General features: G+C 39.1%; 1 protein-coding gene across 1 annotated transcript in view; it reads left to right on the top strand.

Annotated features, from left to right (window-relative positions):
* Window positions 1-16,929, top strand: part of DHX40 (DEAH-box helicase 40) — a 49,063-nt gene extending 32,134 nt beyond the window's left edge. The window contains exons 13-18 of the mRNA XM_045889271.3: window positions 7,907-8,021; window positions 8,673-8,781; window positions 9,923-10,017; window positions 12,459-12,528; window positions 13,026-13,254; window positions 15,638-16,929. Of these exons, the coding sequence (XP_045745227.1) occupies window positions 7,907-8,021; window positions 8,673-8,781; window positions 9,923-10,017; window positions 12,459-12,528; window positions 13,026-13,254; window positions 15,638-15,777 (758 nt within the window). The 3' untranslated portion in view covers window positions 15,778-16,929. The remainder of the gene's footprint in view (window positions 1-7,906; window positions 8,022-8,672; window positions 8,782-9,922; window positions 10,018-12,458; window positions 12,529-13,025; window positions 13,255-15,637) is intronic.
* The last annotated feature ends 1,166 nt before the right edge of the window (window positions 16,930-18,095 follow it).

The following is an 18,095-nucleotide window of genomic DNA, read 5'->3' as shown; positions in this document are numbered from 1 at the left end:
AGCAGACTCTACGCTCAGCATGGAGGCTGAGGCCATTGTGGGGCTCGATCCCACCACCCTGAGATCATGACCTGAGCCGAAACCAGGAGTTGGTCGCTCATCCGACCAAGTTTTAAAATTTTTGTTTAGAATCTTCTGTCTGTGGATGGATTGTTGACTCAATTTTTTAGCTTTTTAGGTTGTTCAGGTCTTAGGTTATTTGTTTGTTTTTAAGATTTTATTTGTTTATTAGAGAAAGAGAGAGCACGAGCAATGGGGAGGAGCAGAGGGAGATGGAGAAGCATATTCCCTGCTGAGCAGGAAGCCCGATGCAGGGTTCTATCCCAGGACCCCGAGGATCATGACATGAGCCAAAGGCAGACACTTAACCAACTGAGCCACCCAGGTGCTCAGGTCTTAGGTTTTAATTATGTGTTCTTTGTTTTTTTGTTTGTTTGTTTTTGTCAAGTCCTTGCGTTGGTTTTTGGTATCTTGAAGGCCTTTATTTGGGACCTGCACTTTAGGAAAACATTATTTGAAAGTGAGCTATATTTGTAGGCACTCAAGGAAAAGGGAGACTTCCTTTGTTAGCCTAATACTTGGCCTTAGATATCTGTGGACATAGATCTAACGCTTTAGAATATTCAGATAATATAGCCAGTAGGAATATGTCTTATATTCTGTACTTTGATTTGGTGAGGTTTTTTGTTTTTTTTTTAAGATTTTATTTATTTGAGAGAGAGGGAGAGCCCAGAAGGAGAGTGAGAGGGAGAAGCAGATTCCCTGCTGAGCAGAGAGCCCGATGCAGGGCTCTATCCCAGGACTCTGAAATCATGACCTGAGCTGAAGGCAGACGCTTAACCTACCTACCCTCAGCCACCCAGGCGCCCCTGGTGAGATATTTTTGATTAAGTCTTATGTTTGTGAAGCACTTGATGTCAGTCATGTTAATGGATATGAAACATGCATTACCCCCAAAGCACTAAGGTAACTTAGAGATTCAGCGTTTCTAAATTCCACAGAATGAAAATGCAACTATAAAATAGCAGTAGCCTTTTCTATTGTTATGTCAGATACAGGATTGAGGGTTTTTTTCCCCTTAGATACTGACCTAGGCCTCTTTTTTTAAAAATAGGTAGTACATAGGGGCCTGGGTGGGTGGCTCAGTCGGCTAAGCATCTGCCTTCAGTTCAGGTCATGATCCCGGGGTCCTGGGATCGAGCGCCACATTGGGGTCCCTGCTCAGTAGGGAGTCTTTCTCCTTCTCCCTTGCCGCCCCCCCCCCCCACTGCTCATTGCTCACTCTCTCCGTCTCTCAAATAAATAAATAAAATCTTTAAAAATAAATTTAAAAAAATAGGTAATACATGAAGTGTTATTATCAAATATATATATATATTTTTAAAATATTTTATTTATTCATTTGACAGAGACACAGCGAGAGAGGGAACACAAGCAGGGGGAGTGGGAGAGGGAGAAGCAGGCTTCCCGCGGAGCAGGGAGCTCTATGTGGGGCTCGATCCCAGGACCCTGGGATCATGACCTGAGCCGAAGGCAGACGCTTAACGACTGAACCACCCAGGCGCCCCTATCAAATATATTTCTATGTTAATAGGCCCAACAACACAATTTTATAGGTAATGTTTCATGCAATTTCTTTTTAAGTCACATAAGGGGACATAATAGAAGAAATAATTATACTCTCAGGGTGCCTGGGTGGCTCAGTTGGTTAATAAGCCTCTGCCTTTGGCTCAGGTCATGATCCCAGGGTCCTGGGATCGAGCCCCACATAGAGCTCCCTGCTCAGTGGGAAGCCTGCTTCTCCCTCTCCCACTCCCCCTGCTTGTGTTCCCTCTCTCACTGTGTCTCTCTCTCAAATAAATAAATAAAATCTTAAAATAATAATAATAATAATTATACTCTCTTTTTTATTTACCTACATGTTTACTTTTACCAGTGCTCTTTTTCAGTGTCAAATTACTATCTGGTGTCACTTCCTTTCAGCCTGAATAACTTCCTTTATTATTTCCAGTAAGTCAGGTATGCCAGCAATGAATTCTTTCAGGTTTTGTTTTCTGGGAATGTCTTTATTTTACCTTCATTTTGAAAGATCATTTTACTGGATATAGGATTCTTAGGTGACAGTTTCTTTCAACACTGTGAATAAATATACCATCCCACAGTCTTCCAGCATCCATCACATCTATTGAGAAATCATCTGTTAATTTTATTGGCATTCTCTTGTGCATAATAAGTCATTTTCCTTTTGCTGCTTTTCAGTATTTTGGCTATTCTGAGTCTGGGTCTTTTTGCTTTTATCCTACTTGGGGTTCATTAAGCCTCCTCAATGTGTAGATTAATGTTTTTCATCAAATTTTGGAATTTTTCAGCCATTATTTCCTTAAAATTTTTTCTACCTCTTCCTCTTCTTTCTTTCTGGCAGTCCCATTATACAAGTGTTCATGTGCTTAATGGTGTCCCACATGTCTCTGAGACTGCTCATTTTTCATCGTTCTTTTTTTTTTCTCTGTTCTTTGGATTGCATAATCTCTCTTGATCTATATTTTGCTGATTCTTTCTTCTTCCAGCCCAAATCTACTATTGAGCCCCACTTAGTGAAGTCTTCCTATTTTTTATTGTACATTTCAGTTCCAGCAGTCAGCTACCGGTTGGTTGCAGGTTGTACTTAATACCTTTAAGCTAGTGATGTTTGCACCCTTTCCTGTTGAATCTGTGTTATGTGGTTTGGACACTGCTTTCACGGTTCAGAGTTTATGAGTTTGTCCTGTGTTCAGCCATAGACCAGAGGCTCAGATGTTCCCTTTCCTTTTGTACCTCCTCAGAAGGTACAACCTTGGAGATCTGCATAGTCTTTCAGAACATCAGGACAACTATGGGTTTAGCTGGTTTCTCTGATCTTTCTGTTAAGTTTTTGGCCTGCCTTAATTTCTTGCTGGTCTGCCTCTAATGGTAACAGATTAAGCTGTTAGTCTCCACTGATTGCTAGCTGATTGCTCTGTTGTTTTTGACAGTGCCCTTGGGGCATAAATTACTCTATAGTCTGATCCAAATAAAGTTGGGCACACCTTGGCAGGGGCAAAGTATTGCTGGTTTTTAATAGTGCTTGTTTCTATCGTCTTCTGGGAAGAACCTCTGTGCTGTGGAGCAGGAGCTGGGAGTTGATTGGGAATGGATGGGCTCTTCACTGGCTGCCCCACCAAGATCCTCCCTATAGAGCAGAAGCTTGAAGTGGGAGGTGGTGGGAACTGGTGCTTTGGTTACCACCACTGCCCAGTATACATCTTCCTTAGCATAAAGCTTGGTGAGATGGCATCTGTGACTGCCAAAAACAAAAACAAAAAAACAAAACCAAAAACCTGGTATAGCTCTAGGAAACTGGGAGTAGTGGGAACTACCACTCAGCTGCTGAACTCACTAGAATAGCTTTTCTGCAATCCAGAGCTGTAAGGGAAGGGAAAGCAGTAATTCACAGTCATGAGCTGTTGGGCCTTGATCCTCCTTACAGAGTAGGAGCTGGAGATGAGGGAAAGGCTGCCACTTTCTGGCTGCTAAGCGCTCTGGAATAGTTCTTCCACACACAGAACTATGGGGGTAGAGTGTAGTTCCTACTCGAATGTGATCCTTCCTTCTGTTCTTACTGAAGTACATAGATTCAGTCAATCTCCAGAGACTTTGAATGATTGTCTTTGGTAATTTTGACTGGCTTAACAGATGTCTGTCTGGGACAGAGGTTTCACCTAACTCCTCACATCACCATTTCCAATATATGTACATAGTTAAATATTCAAACACTGCACAAAGAATTAAGTGAAAAGTAAGTCTTCCTCTCCTAAAGATGTCCTTAGGTCTGATTCCTAGAGGCAACAATTGCTACCGGTTTTTTCTTCATAACTTAGAGAGATACTTTGGCATATATATATAAAATTAATTTTTAAACCTGGATCATGAAGAACTTTAGGTGCTGCAAAATGCAGCTTCAGGATTTGAGCATGTGACTTGCTAGGATCTTGTTATACCCAAAATGTGTATTGGCTTTCCAGCTGCTTCTATAAGCATTTGTAGTCTTTATAGGTTAAGCAGTCCTTTCTGGCTTGAGTCTTGGAGATCACCTAATTTAGTTTATCATATACTTACTGGTAAAACTGGATAGTATTCTCACATCTAACATTAAATTAAGATTATAGATATCAAGATGATCACACTGTCAACATTTTTAATGATCTGTCTTTTGCTGTAGTAAACTGTATCCAATATCTGCTAGTATAGATGTTGTTTTAAGTCAGACAGTTGAGTCAGAGCTGTTAAATATTTTTTAGGTGGTAAAAAGCATTGCCTTAAAATGGAACAAATTTAAAATAACACTGGGTTGGTTCTGCAGTCTTTAATTATGTTAATTGTGACATTTTTAGAAATAAAGGGCATTTTATGTGCATGTGACACTTGTGGTTTTATTCCCCTGTTTCAGCTCTGAGGACTTATTATTGAAATCCTCTGTTTTGTTTTCTGTTTGATTGCTGTATAGAAAAGTATTGAATTATCTTCCCAAATGGAGAAGTTCAGCTGATGCAACCTTGTTTTACTGCTTCACCTTGTTACTTACAGTTCTTGCTTCAGTAGATCTACCTATTTGCAAGACATAAAACTGATAATAGAATTTCATCTGGGGACGGGGTGCCTGAGTGGCTCAGTCGTTAAGCGTCTGCCTTCGGCTCAGGTCATGATCCCAGGCTACTGGGATCCAGCCCCGCATTGGGCTCCCCGCTTGGCAGGAAGCCTGCTTCTCCCTCTCCTACTCCCCCTGCTTGTGTTCCCTCTCTCGCTGTGTCTCTCTCTCTCTCTTTCAAATAAATAAATAAAATCTTAAAAAAAAAAAAAAAAGAATTTCATCTGGGGAAAGATAATAAAGAAAGTGATGAGTCTACTGGAAAGTAATTAAAGATGGATAGCCAGACTGTTGTTTAGCGGATAAACTTGCTGAGATTGTAGGAACTGTGTGTGATATGGGTTTTGACTTTCCTATACATATCCTGAATTTACTATGGGACTTCTGCCTGTTTTAATTTTAATTAATTAGATTTTGGAGGGGGAGAGTCAGGGAAAAGGAACAAAATAATGTTATCTGTTCTCTTGACTTTGAGAATAATGGAGGAAGAGACAAAGAGAAGGTAGCAACGTGGGATGGACATCCAGGGAAGCGATATGCTCTCTACATTTTTAAAAATGTGAGCAGGTAGCCACTGTAAACAACAGGGATCCAACACTAACCATGCAGAGTTAATATTCAGAAAATATGAGCTGAGCTTAAAATTGTAATCTACACTAAAAGTTGTTGCAGTTCTACTGACCTTTTAATAAGAGATGGTAAGCCACCTGTATAAATTATGCTAGGAGGTATTATAGCCAAATTGAATGGTTGGCTAGAGGCAGAGAAAATAAGAACTGAGCCAAGGTAGGAAGCTTCTCTGAGGCTTTATAGCCCAGGGGTCTAAGGCAGCTGGTGCTCTACATTTCTATAGCAGGAAACACAATTCAGGGATCCAGGGGCCCCTGCCTGATAGATAGGCTTGTCTCCTAGTGTTGGGAGCCGGGACAGGGTGATGCTCAAGTCTAGTGCAATTTGACTTTTGGCATAATACCGTTTAGGCAGTGGTGATTCAGTACTTGAAATTAAATGTTTTGGCTTAAAAATCAGTTTCCCTGAGTGGTTCAGGAGATGGGAATTGTATTTTCACCTTGGCAGGCCTGTTTGTATGGTCTGTAATTAATCATATTCTCCTTTTGTCTCTAGCTGCTTCCTTCAGTTGTTACCTAGGTAACAAAGGTGGAAGCTACTTAACGCCTGGGATGAAAGACTTTTTATCTTCATGAGTGTTTTCTTTAATCAGATTGCTTTCCTCCTAATACCAGAACTGCTGCTTTGCAGATTCACATCGTAGTCTATATAAGTGCTGCTCTCTAGTATCAGGCATCGTGGTGCCTATGCTAAATCTAGTTGTGATGGGTATACTGAAGGAATAGGAATTGTGGTATGATGTGGTAGAATGAATGAAGGAACCCTAGGAAATTTTGAAAAAAAAAAAAAAGTGGAACTGAAAGAAATTTAGCTTGGGTAAAGTACTATGTGGGGAACTTGGGGAATCAGAGAGCATATCAGTGCTGAGTGGGATTGGGTCCATGTCAGTAACAGATAAATCTCAAAAACATAATGTTGAGCAAAAGAAACCAGACACATGAAGTACATTTATACAAAATTTAGAAACAGGCAAAACCCTTCTGTGGGGTTAGAAGTCAGGATCTGGTTACCCTTGTGGAGGGGAATAGATAGTTATTGGAAGGAGAGCAAAAAGAGGGCTTCTGGATGCTAGTAATATTCTGTTTGTTGATCTGGGTGTTGGGTATATTGGTATGTTGTGTTTGTTAACATTGAGCTATGCAGTTATGACCTGGTAGTTTTCTGCATGCATGTTTTACTTCAATATAAAGTCAAAAAAAGGAAAGAAAAGCTTGTAGTAGTTCAGTTCTGCTTACATGGTAGTCCTGTTTAATTGCCCTTAATTAGGAACTGGATAAATAGGGACTGGTTAAATTGTGTTATGTTCCTTATACCCCTGGGGATACAATGTAGCTATTTTGAGAATGAATAATTCTACATGTACTGACATGAAGCCATTATTAAATAAAGGAAGTTTCAAAACATATAACCCATTTATGTAAAAATAAACCATCATATGCATACGCTGGTATATACATAGAAAATATCTTGAAGGCATCAGGGAAATACAAATCAAAATCACAATGAGATACCACCTCACAGCAGTCAGAATGGCTAAAATTAACAAGTCAGGAAACCACAGATATTGGCGAGGATGGGGAGAAAGAGGAACCCTTTCTGTAGGTGGAAATGCAAGCTGGTGCAGCCACTCTGGAAAACAGCATGGAGGTTCCTCAAAAAGTTGAAAATAGAGCTACCCTATGACCCATCAATTGTGCTACTCGGTATTTACCCCAAAGATACAAATGTAGTGATCCGAAGGGGCACCTGCACCCCAGTGTTTATAGCAGTAATGTACACAATAGCCAAACCATGGAAAGAGCCCAGATGTCCATTGACAGATGAATGGATAAAGAAGATGTGGGTGTATGTGTGTGCGTGTATGATGGAATATTACACAGCCATCAAAAAAATGAAATCTTGCCATTTGCAACAACATGGATGGGACTAGGGGTATTTTGCTAAGCAAAATAAGTCAGCCAGAGAAAGACAATTATATGAGCTCACTGATATGTGGAATTTAAGAAACAAGGCAGAAGATCATAGGGCAAGAGAGGAAAAAAATGAAACAAAATGGAACCAGAGAGGGAGACAAACCTCGGGAAACAAACTTAGGGTTGCTGGAGGGGAGGGGGGTAGCGGGATGGGGTGGCTGGGTGATGGACATTGGCGAAGGTATGTGTTGTGGTGAGCGCTTGTGAGACTGATGAATCACAGACCTGTACCCCTGAAACAAATAATACATATGTTAATAATAAATTTTTTTAAACAATTTAAAAAACATAAAAAAAGAAAATATCTTGAAGGATGCACAAAGTGGTAAATGTTGAACTTTTACATAATTTTTTTTACTGTGAACATGGGTTACTCTTATAATCAAACTTAAAAAATAAATTCTAAATACCATTTTAAAGGCAGATGTATTGGGAGAATTATTATTACTATTTTGGTTAAATATCCAATAGAAAAGGAGTTGTGGGAGTAATTAGAGCCCCCCACCCCCCAGAAGAGTTAATATAGTTCACTCTATTCCGCTGTAGATGATGAGGCAGATTTTAATGACTTTGAGTAAACAAAGTGATTGTAGGCATTTGATGTAAAGTATAACTAAAGTGCCTCTGATTGTCATTTTAGTTGATCCAGAGTACCAGAAGGAAGCAGAACAAAGACATAGAGAATTGGCAGCTAAAGCTGGAGGATTTAATGACTTTGCAACTTTAGCTGTCATCTTTGAACAGTGCAAATCAAGGTATGTGGCATAGTTCTATGTACTAGAAAGTTGTCAGTTTGAAATATAGCTCCAATATGTATTTACTATGTGACTTTAGACAGTAAGATTCAGTGGGGGTACTGTTGACCTCAAGGTATTTTTGTGAACATTAGTGAGATTTATCTATGCCAGGTGACTGTTACTAAGTAGGCATTTATTATATAGTATTAGTTCTCTTCTTTTTTCTCTCCCTAAACCTTTCCTGAAGATGACCTTATAGAATTTTGTTTCTGTAGAAGTAGCTTAGATGTGAAAATGATTGTATATATTTGTTAAAGCATCTGTGTATAAGGAGAAATTCATTTATAAATTATTTTTTAATTCACTCAGAGGCACCTGCATTAGTTTTTTCAAATTCCTTAAAGTGCTTTCTCAGTAATTGGACAAGTTTCATAAAAGAACTGACTGTTGCTTATTTGTTTCTAGTTTTATAATAGAAATGAAAATGTTAGACTGTCTTTTTGTTTTTTGGTTTTTTTAAGTAAACTCTGTGACCAACATGGGGCTTGATCTCATAACCCCGAGATCAAGAGTCACATGCTCTACTGAGCGAGACAGCCAGGTGCCCCTGTTAGACTGTCTTTCTCTTATAGAAGTTATTTTCAAGATACCAGTATTTTTGTTTTGCAGTGGAGCTCCAGCTTCGTGGTGCCAAAAACATTGGATTCATTGGAGATGCTTATTTTCTGCATTTCGTGTTGAAGCTCAACTTCGAGAACTAATCAGGAAGCTTAAACAGGTAATTATTATAATGATCTTCTCTTGAGTAGCATTTTGGCAAGATTCTCAGAGTACTGTCCCCCAGCTATGGAAATTATGAGGTGTTCTGATCTCTGATTTGTAGAAATAGGCCCCATTTCTAACTGCGAGTACCAAGAACTGTTACCTCTTATCCTTTGGGGAGGTTCTTTTCCTGGTCTTGTGTGGTTGCCTCACATTTATATGCTAACCAGTGCTCAGCTAAACACTTGTGGAGGCCCTTCTGCAAATCTCTGGAGTTTTGTCTCTATCAAGTTCTCTTCTCTCCTGAACTCTTGGCCTGTGAACTCTAGTCGTCTTAGTCTTCCTGGACTCTCAGCTCTTTCTCTTTATGTTTTTTAAATTCTTTAAATTTTTTTTAAAGATTTTATTTATTTATTTGACAGAGAGAGAGAGAGAGAGCACAAGCAGGGGGAGCAGCAGAGGGAGAGGGAGAAGCAGACTCCCCACTGAGCAGGGAGCCCAATGCAGGGCTTGATCCCAGGACCCTGAGCCGAAGGCAGACGCTTAACTGACTGAGCCACCCAGGTGCCCCAGCTCTGTCTCTTTAGCTCAGGGAGTTCTCCAGGTTCCACTTGGGTTTTTCCTTCCTTGAGCCTTCATCCAGAATCTCTCTCAAGGTTGACTGTAAGCTGGGGCAGTCATTGGGCTTACTTCATTTATTTCCCATACTTCATTTATTTCTCAGAGATCACTATCCTTTATTGCTTGATATACAGTATTTTGGAAATCATTATTTCATATGTTTTGTACATTTTTGGTTGTTTCTGAGGAGAAGAGTAAATCTGAGCTCTCTTTTTTTTTAAGATTTTATTATTTATTTATTTGAGAGAGCGTGCGATCGAGGGGAGGAGCAAAGGGAGAGGGACAAGCAGACTCTGTGCTGTGCGTGGAGCCTGTCATGGGGCTCGATCCCACGACCCTTGAGATCATGACCTGAGCTGAAATCATGAGTCAGACGCTTAAACAACTGAGCCACCGAGGCGCCCCAAATCTGATCCCTCTTATTTCATATTGGCCAGAAACAGAAGTCTCTAGAAATGTGTAGTTTTCAAAATAAAAGATTATTTCATATTATTCTGTGATATTACCACTGTATATATATATTATTATTTCTATAGCAAAGTGATTTCCCAAGAGAGACCTTTGAAGGTCCTAAACATGAAGTACTACGAAGATGTCTTTGTGCAGGCTATTTCAAAAATGTAGCTCGAAGGTAAGCAATATGAGCTTGAGAAATGGATAAGAAATACTACTGTATTTGACTACAATGTTGAACTATTTAATATTAAAGATTGATGATTTATCTAAGCCCTGTGATTATCAGGACATCAATTACAATGACTACCATAATTGTCACTTGTGTAGGGGGAGCTGCAGTGGCTCAGAGTGGGATATTGGCGCTCAAGTTCAGTAAGAGGGAGTTTGTAGGATTCATAGAACAGTTTGTAGGATAGCTGTCTAGCATGGGGGATCAGCACCTAAGTTTAGTGACCAGGGTTTTCTTGCAGAGGGGTGGCTCTATGTGGAGTATGAAAGACAAATATGTTGAGCATGGCATTTCTGAGGAAGAATAGCTTGGTGTGGAGTGTCAGCAATTGAGCAGGAGGGGGAAGGCACTCATACGGGAGGTGTTTGGTGTTGAGTTTAGAGTCTGAGTTTAGAGTCTGAGTGTAGTGAGGGAGGGCATCTTCTTAGGGGAAGGGGTAACAATGGTGATGATAGGAGACTCATTATATACAAAGGAATTGATCACATAATTACATATATTAAAGAATGGTGAAGGGAGTATTGGAAATACTGAAAGGGAGAAATAGGGGTGGGAAAGTACAAGATGAGCCCAGAACATCTTATTTTGCCAGCAAGCAAGAAGTGATCTATGAGGTTTGAGGCCATGTTAGAAGTACACTGGAGCTAGCCTGAATAGGCCCCGACTGATCCAATATAGGACATTCTAAGCATCAAAATAAATATTGATAGTAATGGATTATATAGCCCATTAAATAAAATGTGAAATCATGGGTCTATAGTCATATAAATTAATGAGTAAATTAAAAGTTTAATGACAAATGGAATTAGTTGAGCACCTCTCCACAAAAGTCTTATTAATTACAACGGGAAAGGGGAAAAGTAACTTTTAATGGAGAAACCTGGCAGATGCTACCCAAATGAAGCCATCAAAGTGAACACCATCAGTAATGAAACAAATCGAAATCATGTTCTTCCTGATAGGATATAATGAAAAATACAGCTTCACTTCTGTGATGTTCTTGCCAAAGATATATAACCTAAATCTAGTCATCATGAAACAAACAAACTCAAATTGAGGGGCATACTACAAAATTACTATTCAAAAAGCTGTCAAGATCCTGAAGATCAAAGAAAGACTGGGGGAGTATGCCATTATGAAAGAGACTAAGGGGACATGAAAAGTAAAATTAATACTTGATTCTGAATTGGATTCTTTTGCTATAAAGGATATTATTAGGACATTTGGATAAAACTTTATTGGGGTCTGAGGGTTAGATGTTAGTCATGTTCAGTGTTAATTCCCTGGTTTTGATGGTTGTATTGTGTATTATGGTCATGTAGGAGAATGTCCTTGGTTATAGGAAATATACACTCAGATATTTGTGGATGATGAGGTATAAGGTTGGCAACTAACTCAAATGGTTCAAGTAAAAAAGATTTTTGTACCGTACAGTATATAAACAATTATAATGCAGTCTGATCTGAGTTATAATGGGAGTGTTTATAAAGTATTATAGGAAATCATCTGTGGTGATGATTGAACTAGGGCTAATATTTTGACAAGTTTTTGGAATAACATTTAGGTAGGGAAGTATAGAAGAGGATAGAAATTTCTTTAAAAGATTTTATTTATTTGAGAGAGAGAGAAAAAGAGAGAGAGCACGAGCGGGGTGGGGGGAAGAGGGAGGGGGGGAGGTAGAAGCAGGCTCCATGCTGAGCAGGGAGCCCAATGCGGGGCTCAATCTCAGGACCCTGGGATCATGACCTGAGCCAAAGGCAGACGCTTAACCAACTGAGCCACCCAGGCGCCCCAGAAGAGGATAGGAATTTGAAGTTAAGAACATGAATTAGAGAAATGATAGGTGCAATGTTCTAATTATCAGATTTTAGAATAGGGAAAATTATCCCTTTAGAAAGAGATGTAGCATACTATAAAGAACACTGTATTTAAGTCAGAAGACCTATGTTTGGGACTTGCTTTCACCATACATTAACTCTGTGATCTTTAGAAGGCTAGTTGATTTATTTGAATCTCAGTTTTGACTTCTTAATAAAAATGACTTGCTCTCAAAACTCACAGGTTGTTTTGAGGCTTTATTATAAAATCATTTTGGAAACTTTAAAGCACAAATACAATATTATTGTTGATATTATTACTTATTAACCAAAAACTCTTTGTACTTAACTGAAATGACTGTTTAGGTTGTATGTAATGAGAAGTTGTATCATTATTTAAGAGGAGTTGGTAGAGAAGTTATAGTGACACTTGAAAAAGTTTAAACTTATAACACTTTTTGTGGTAGAACATATTATAATTGTTTATTGTTAGACTTGGTGCTCTACTTATTTCATTGTTTTACTGTTCTTTTCTTTATCCTTTGATTTTTGTTTTGTTTTGTTTCTTAGATCTGTTGGGAGAACATTTTGCACAATGGATGGGCGTGGAAGCCCAGTTCACATTCATCCTTCCTCAGCAGTAAGTGCCTTATTATTATTAAAGTGTCCTATTTTTTTTTTTTTAAGATTTTATTTATTTTTGACAGAGAGAGTGTACAAGCAGGGGAAGCAGCAGGCAGAGGGAGAGGGAGAAGCAGGCTCTCTGCTCATCAGGGAGTCCAACGTGGGGCTCGATCCTGTGACCCTGGGATCATGACCCGAGCCGAAGGTAGACGCTTAACTGTCTGAGCCACCCAGGCGCCCCTAAAGCGTCCTATTTTTAATAAAGGAAAGAAATTTGTAAAGGTGTAGGACTAAGTCATGCATAAATGTCTTCTACTTTTCACTTTGAGGGTAAATTTAGCATATATCTTTATTACATAAAGCTGTAAAGGTACTGGTTGGCCCATGCCTTCTGTTTGATTGAAGAATATAGGAATTAATTCAGAAGAGTTTGGGCTGTTAGTATGTGGCTGGTCAAATGTGGAATGAGGCAAGTTACTGAGTTACCATCCTTAAATGAAATCTTTTGTATAGCTTCATGAACAAGAAACCAAACTCGAATGGATCATTTTTCATGAGGTATTAGTTACCACCAAGGTCTACGCAAGAATTGTGTGTCCAATCCGTTACGAATGGGTGAGAGACTTGTTACCCAAGTTGCATGAATTTAATGCACATGATTTGAGCAGTGTGGCCCGACGTGAAGTGAGAGAAGATGCAAGAAGGAGATGGACAAATAAGGAAAACGTAAAACATCTAAAGGGTGAGTCAGTCGCTTGTTCTAGTGATATAAGTCCAAGGAGCATATATGTCCAAATTCTCATATAATTACAGAAATACTGTTACAGGGCGTAGATTCTGGTTCTGTCTCCTCAGAAAGCAAAGATTGGTCGGGAGTCTCAGACTTTGTTACTTTGACTTCCTTCTTTCCTTCCAGTTAATCATGTTTTCCTTAACTCCTCTGTCCAACATTATTAACAACAGTATCTGTTGAGCTTTTACCATGTGCTAACAACTGGCATTACCCCATTGAGTTTTCACAATAACCCCATGAGGTAAGTACATATCCCCATGTTATAGATGAGGAAATACTTAGCAGTTACAATAATTTGCTGAAAATCCCATAGTTAATAATTCATGAGTCTGGATTTTGAACCCAAGGAAACTGACTTGATGGTCTATACTCTTTTTTTTTTTTTTTTTTTTTTTTTAAGATTATTTATTTGAGAGAACACAAGCAGGGGGAGCGGGAGAGGTAGAGGGAGAAGTAGCCTCCTCACGGAGCAGGGAGCCCAGTGCAGGACTCAATCCCAGGACCCTAGGGTCATGACCTGAGCCAAAGGCAGATGCTCAACCAACTGAGCCATGCAGGCACCCCTTGATGGCTTATACTCTTAATCATAATAGCATACTGCTTCTCAGTAGTCCTTTGCTATTTTTATTTTGTTTATAAAATTTTGTGAACTGTTACTTCAGAACATCTTTTTTTTCCTACGGGATCTTTCTGTAAAATGTTAGGTCTCTAGTTAGGAGGCATAAAGAGTTATACTGAACTAGGAGATAAAGTTTAATTTTCAGCTCACATATACAAAAAGCTTTTCAGTAAAGCTTTCTGGGCTGATTTTTTAAAATAAGATTTTATGTATGTATGTATGTATGTATGTATGTATGAATGAATGAATGAATGAGACAGAGAGGGCACAGGGTGGGAAGGGGCAGAAGGAGAGAGAGAATCTCAAGCAGGCTCTGTGCTAAGCTAGGGCTTGATCTCTCAACCCTGAGATCATGACCTGTGTCGAAATCAAGAGTCGGGCACTTAACACCCTGAGCCACCTAGGCACCCCTGTGATTTTATAATAAAGGTCAACTTGGGGTGGAAAGACCAATGCCTTTTTTTTTTTTTTAAAGATTTTATTTATTTATTTGAGAGAGAGAGAGTGAGAGAGAGCACATGAGAGTGGGGAGGGTCAGAGGGAGAAGCAGATTCCCTGCCGAGCAAGGAGCCTGATGCGGGACTCGATCCCGGGACTCCAGGATCATGACCTGAGCCGAAGGCAGTTGCTTAACCAACTGAGCCACCCAGGCGCCCCAAGACCAATGCCTTTTAAAAAATAGATGTGTTGAAATCAGTGGTTGTCAGAAGCTGGGGGTGAGAGGAGGGGCTGACCACAAAGGGACAGGAGGGAATTTTGGGGGTTGAGGATTCTGTCTCTTGAGTTTGGTCACAGACTGTAATGTACTTGTGAAAATTCATAGAACTGTTTACTAAAAAGGGTATATTTTATTGTAGATAAATTATACCTTAATTTTTTAAATGAAAAAAAAATACATAAACTATACAGCCTCATACAAAAAATTAAGATATATAAAAGATAGAGAAATGTAAATATAGATATCTGCTGATGGATTTTCACCAGCATTACCATTCCCCCCACGATATATATATATATTGTTGTGAAGACCTAACAATATACAACTGGCCAGAAGAAATGAGGGTCATGTCCTCTGCATTTAGTAACATTTATTCATGCCCTCAGCTAGAATTATGTCTAATTCCAAGAACCCATGTTAATTCTCATACCAGTGCAAGAACTTAAGAGTCTAAGGCAGTGGGGCACCCCGGTGGCTCAGTCGGTTAAAGTGTCAGACTCTTGATTTCGGCTCAGTGATGATCTTAGGGTTGTAAGATCGAGCCCCGCATTAACTCCACAATGAGCCAGGGGCCTGTTTGGGATTCTGTCTTCCTCTTCTGAGGCTGATTGATGGAGCAAATTGTATTATCCTTTTTTAACATCATGAGAAATAGAGTGGTAAGGAAATTTGCCCAAGATCTGGAAGAGTCTTTGGAAATGTAGTGTTTTGTTGCAGTGTATAACTGTACTACATGTTTGAATTAGGGTCGGTTATTCGAACATTTAGGCCTTCATACTTGCATTTCTTTCTCTCTTCCTTTTCTTCCCCTTCCCCTTCCCTCTTTCTTTCTTCTTATTTTCTAACCATAGACTTGTTTCTTTTGAAAGAACAAAATTTAATTTCCTTTTTTCCCCCCCTTAACATTGAAAAATCAGGGCATCTCCTTCTTTTAACACTTCTTGTACTGAGTTTCACGACTAAAGTTTTACTGGATTAATTTGTAATGTTTTCAGATGGAATCTCAAAAGAAGTCCTAAAGAAAATGCAGAGAAGAAATGATGATAAATCCATATCAGATGCACGTGCTCGTTTTCTTGAGCGAAAGCAGCAAAGGTCCCAGGATCACAGTGACACACGGAAGGAAACAGGCTAAGCAGTGAACCCTCCAATTCAGGAAGTAGGAAAAGCGGCCAGGAAATGTGCTTCTACTTTGCCATTTATATCAGACAGCACTACCAAGAGGAAGTGGTCAGCAGCTGTTACTAGCATACAAGCTAAAAGCAAATCCAAGTTCATCAATACCAATACATGAAATTTTCAAAGAAAAGATTGAATTGCCATTGTCATAGACAATGATATATGAAACCAATGAAAGACAATACATGTGATATTTTCCTCACTTCAGTTTTTCTGGCCTTAACTGGTATCAGATGCTGTCACTGAGATATTTTCAAAGAACATTGAATTGTATTTAATCAGCGTGTATTCCATTTGCATTTGAAGCATTAAAAATTATTTTCCTTAAATCTCTTTAAGGCCTTCTTGTTGCTGTTAGAATAGTATTATATCAGGTTATCAGGTATGTGACCATTTCCTTCAGAAGGCTGAATATAAGAGGTTTTTACTCAGCAATACTTAGATGTCTAACTGTTTAATTGCTACAGAGCTTTATAGATATTTAGAGAAAAGACTTAATCAATTAGCAAATAAGAAAATTGCCTATGGCAAGTTTCTTTGTTGAATTAATATTAATCCTTAAATTGATTTTTCTGGGATTATACAAATTCCTTTTTATATAAAAATATATTGTTTAAAACAGTAGCTATAGCCATTAACCAAAGGACAGATGATATATATATATGTTTTTTTTTAGCTGTCCCTACATACCTGTATCAGCACCATGTATGTAGGTGTGACAGTGTTTCAAACAGCCCCTCCACCTGGCCTACTCTCTTGCCTCCAGCTGCTTGGGTAGGACCATTTAAACATCTGTTATGCTGATCTTGAGATGGGAGTTTTTCAAAGCAGCCAACACCACATCACCAGTGTTTCAAATTGGAACCCTGAGGCTGGTTAATATCACACTCAGGCCACACTCAGCACTTGCCCACTCTGTTGTTTACTGCCTTGTATTCTAGTTATTTGTGTATTTGTCTGTCTCCCCCACTAGATTATACGCTCCTTGTGGGCAGGGACTATGTCTTTCTCATCTTTGTATTTTTCATGGCACCTAGCACAGTGCTTTGCACATAATAGTCACTCAGTGTTTGTTAAATAAAGCTATTAGTGTCATTAAAATTCAAAAGGTAGTATAATGTGTGTTTTTAGATATTTTTTGTAAAAATTAAGAATCTAAATTTTTCATAGGTAACTAACTTTTGCAGTTATTTCCCTTGGCATCTAAACAGTTTTCTGTTCAATATTAGAAACTTGAGCCTTTATTGAAAAACCCTGTGAGGACCCAAATCTGTGGGTTTGTTCTTAAGGTAAGGTGAGTGATGATGGTTCCTCTAACATTCCCAGCATTGTGGCTTTGCTCATTTTTTTAATCTTCAGTGCTCTTGACACTATTTCAGCACATTAGTCTTACCAGGTTCTCTTCTCAGTATATGTATCAGTGTACTTCCTTAGATGTGGTAGGGCTGTATGTGGACTCTCAGAATAAATGCTCTTTCATTTCAGTAAATATTAGCCACACATTCTAAATCTATAGTACGTAATCACATTTCCCAGTAATGTTCTTGATAGCATTTTCCCCCAGTTCAGGATCCAGTCAAGAATCATATACTGTATTTAATCTCTTTTAGTCTGGAAAATGTCCTCAGTCTTTCTTGGACTTTCACATTTAAGACTTTTGAATAGGGCGCCTGGGTGGCTCAGTCGTTAAGCGTCTGCCTTCGGTTCAGGTCATGATCCCAGGGTCCTGGGATCGAGTCCCGCATCGGGCTCCCTGCTTGGCGGGAAGCCTGCTTCTCCCTCTCCCACTCCCCCTGCTTGTGTTCCTGCTCTCGCTGTCTCTCTGTTAAATAAATAAATAAAATCTTTAAAAAAAAAAAAAAAGACTTTTGAATAACAGTTCTGACATTTTTTAGTAATACAGGCTAAGTTATTGTTCTTTTTTTTTTTTTTTTTTTTGAGAGGGAGAGGGAGACCGAATCTTAAGCAGCGTAGAGCTTGATCTCATGACCCTGAGATCATGCCCTGAGCCAAAAATCAAGTCAGACGCTTAACTGACGCTTAGCCACCCAGGTGCCCTCAGGCTGTTATTTTATAGAATGTCCTCAGTTTGGATTTCTCTGATGTTTAACACATGGTGGGAATTCCATGGCTGGAAAACTGCATATGTATTGCCAATGTCTTTCCTAAGGCATCAAATCTGGAGGTACATGGTATTTGCCCCTTATTGGTGACATTAATTTTGATTACTTGGTTAGGGTATTTTGATTTCTTCAGTGTAGTTACTCTTATTAT

The sequence above is a fragment of the Mirounga angustirostris genome, unplaced genomic scaffold (assembly GCF_029215605.1).
Source record: "Mirounga angustirostris isolate CCGP_5_RB_7025 unplaced genomic scaffold, mMirAng1.0.hap1 SCAF_17, whole genome shotgun sequence".
Lineage (NCBI taxonomy): Eukaryota > Metazoa > Chordata > Mammalia > Carnivora > Phocidae > Mirounga > Mirounga angustirostris.
Note: the sequence above shows the minus strand (reverse complement) of the source record. Positions and strands in the feature narration are given on the sequence as shown.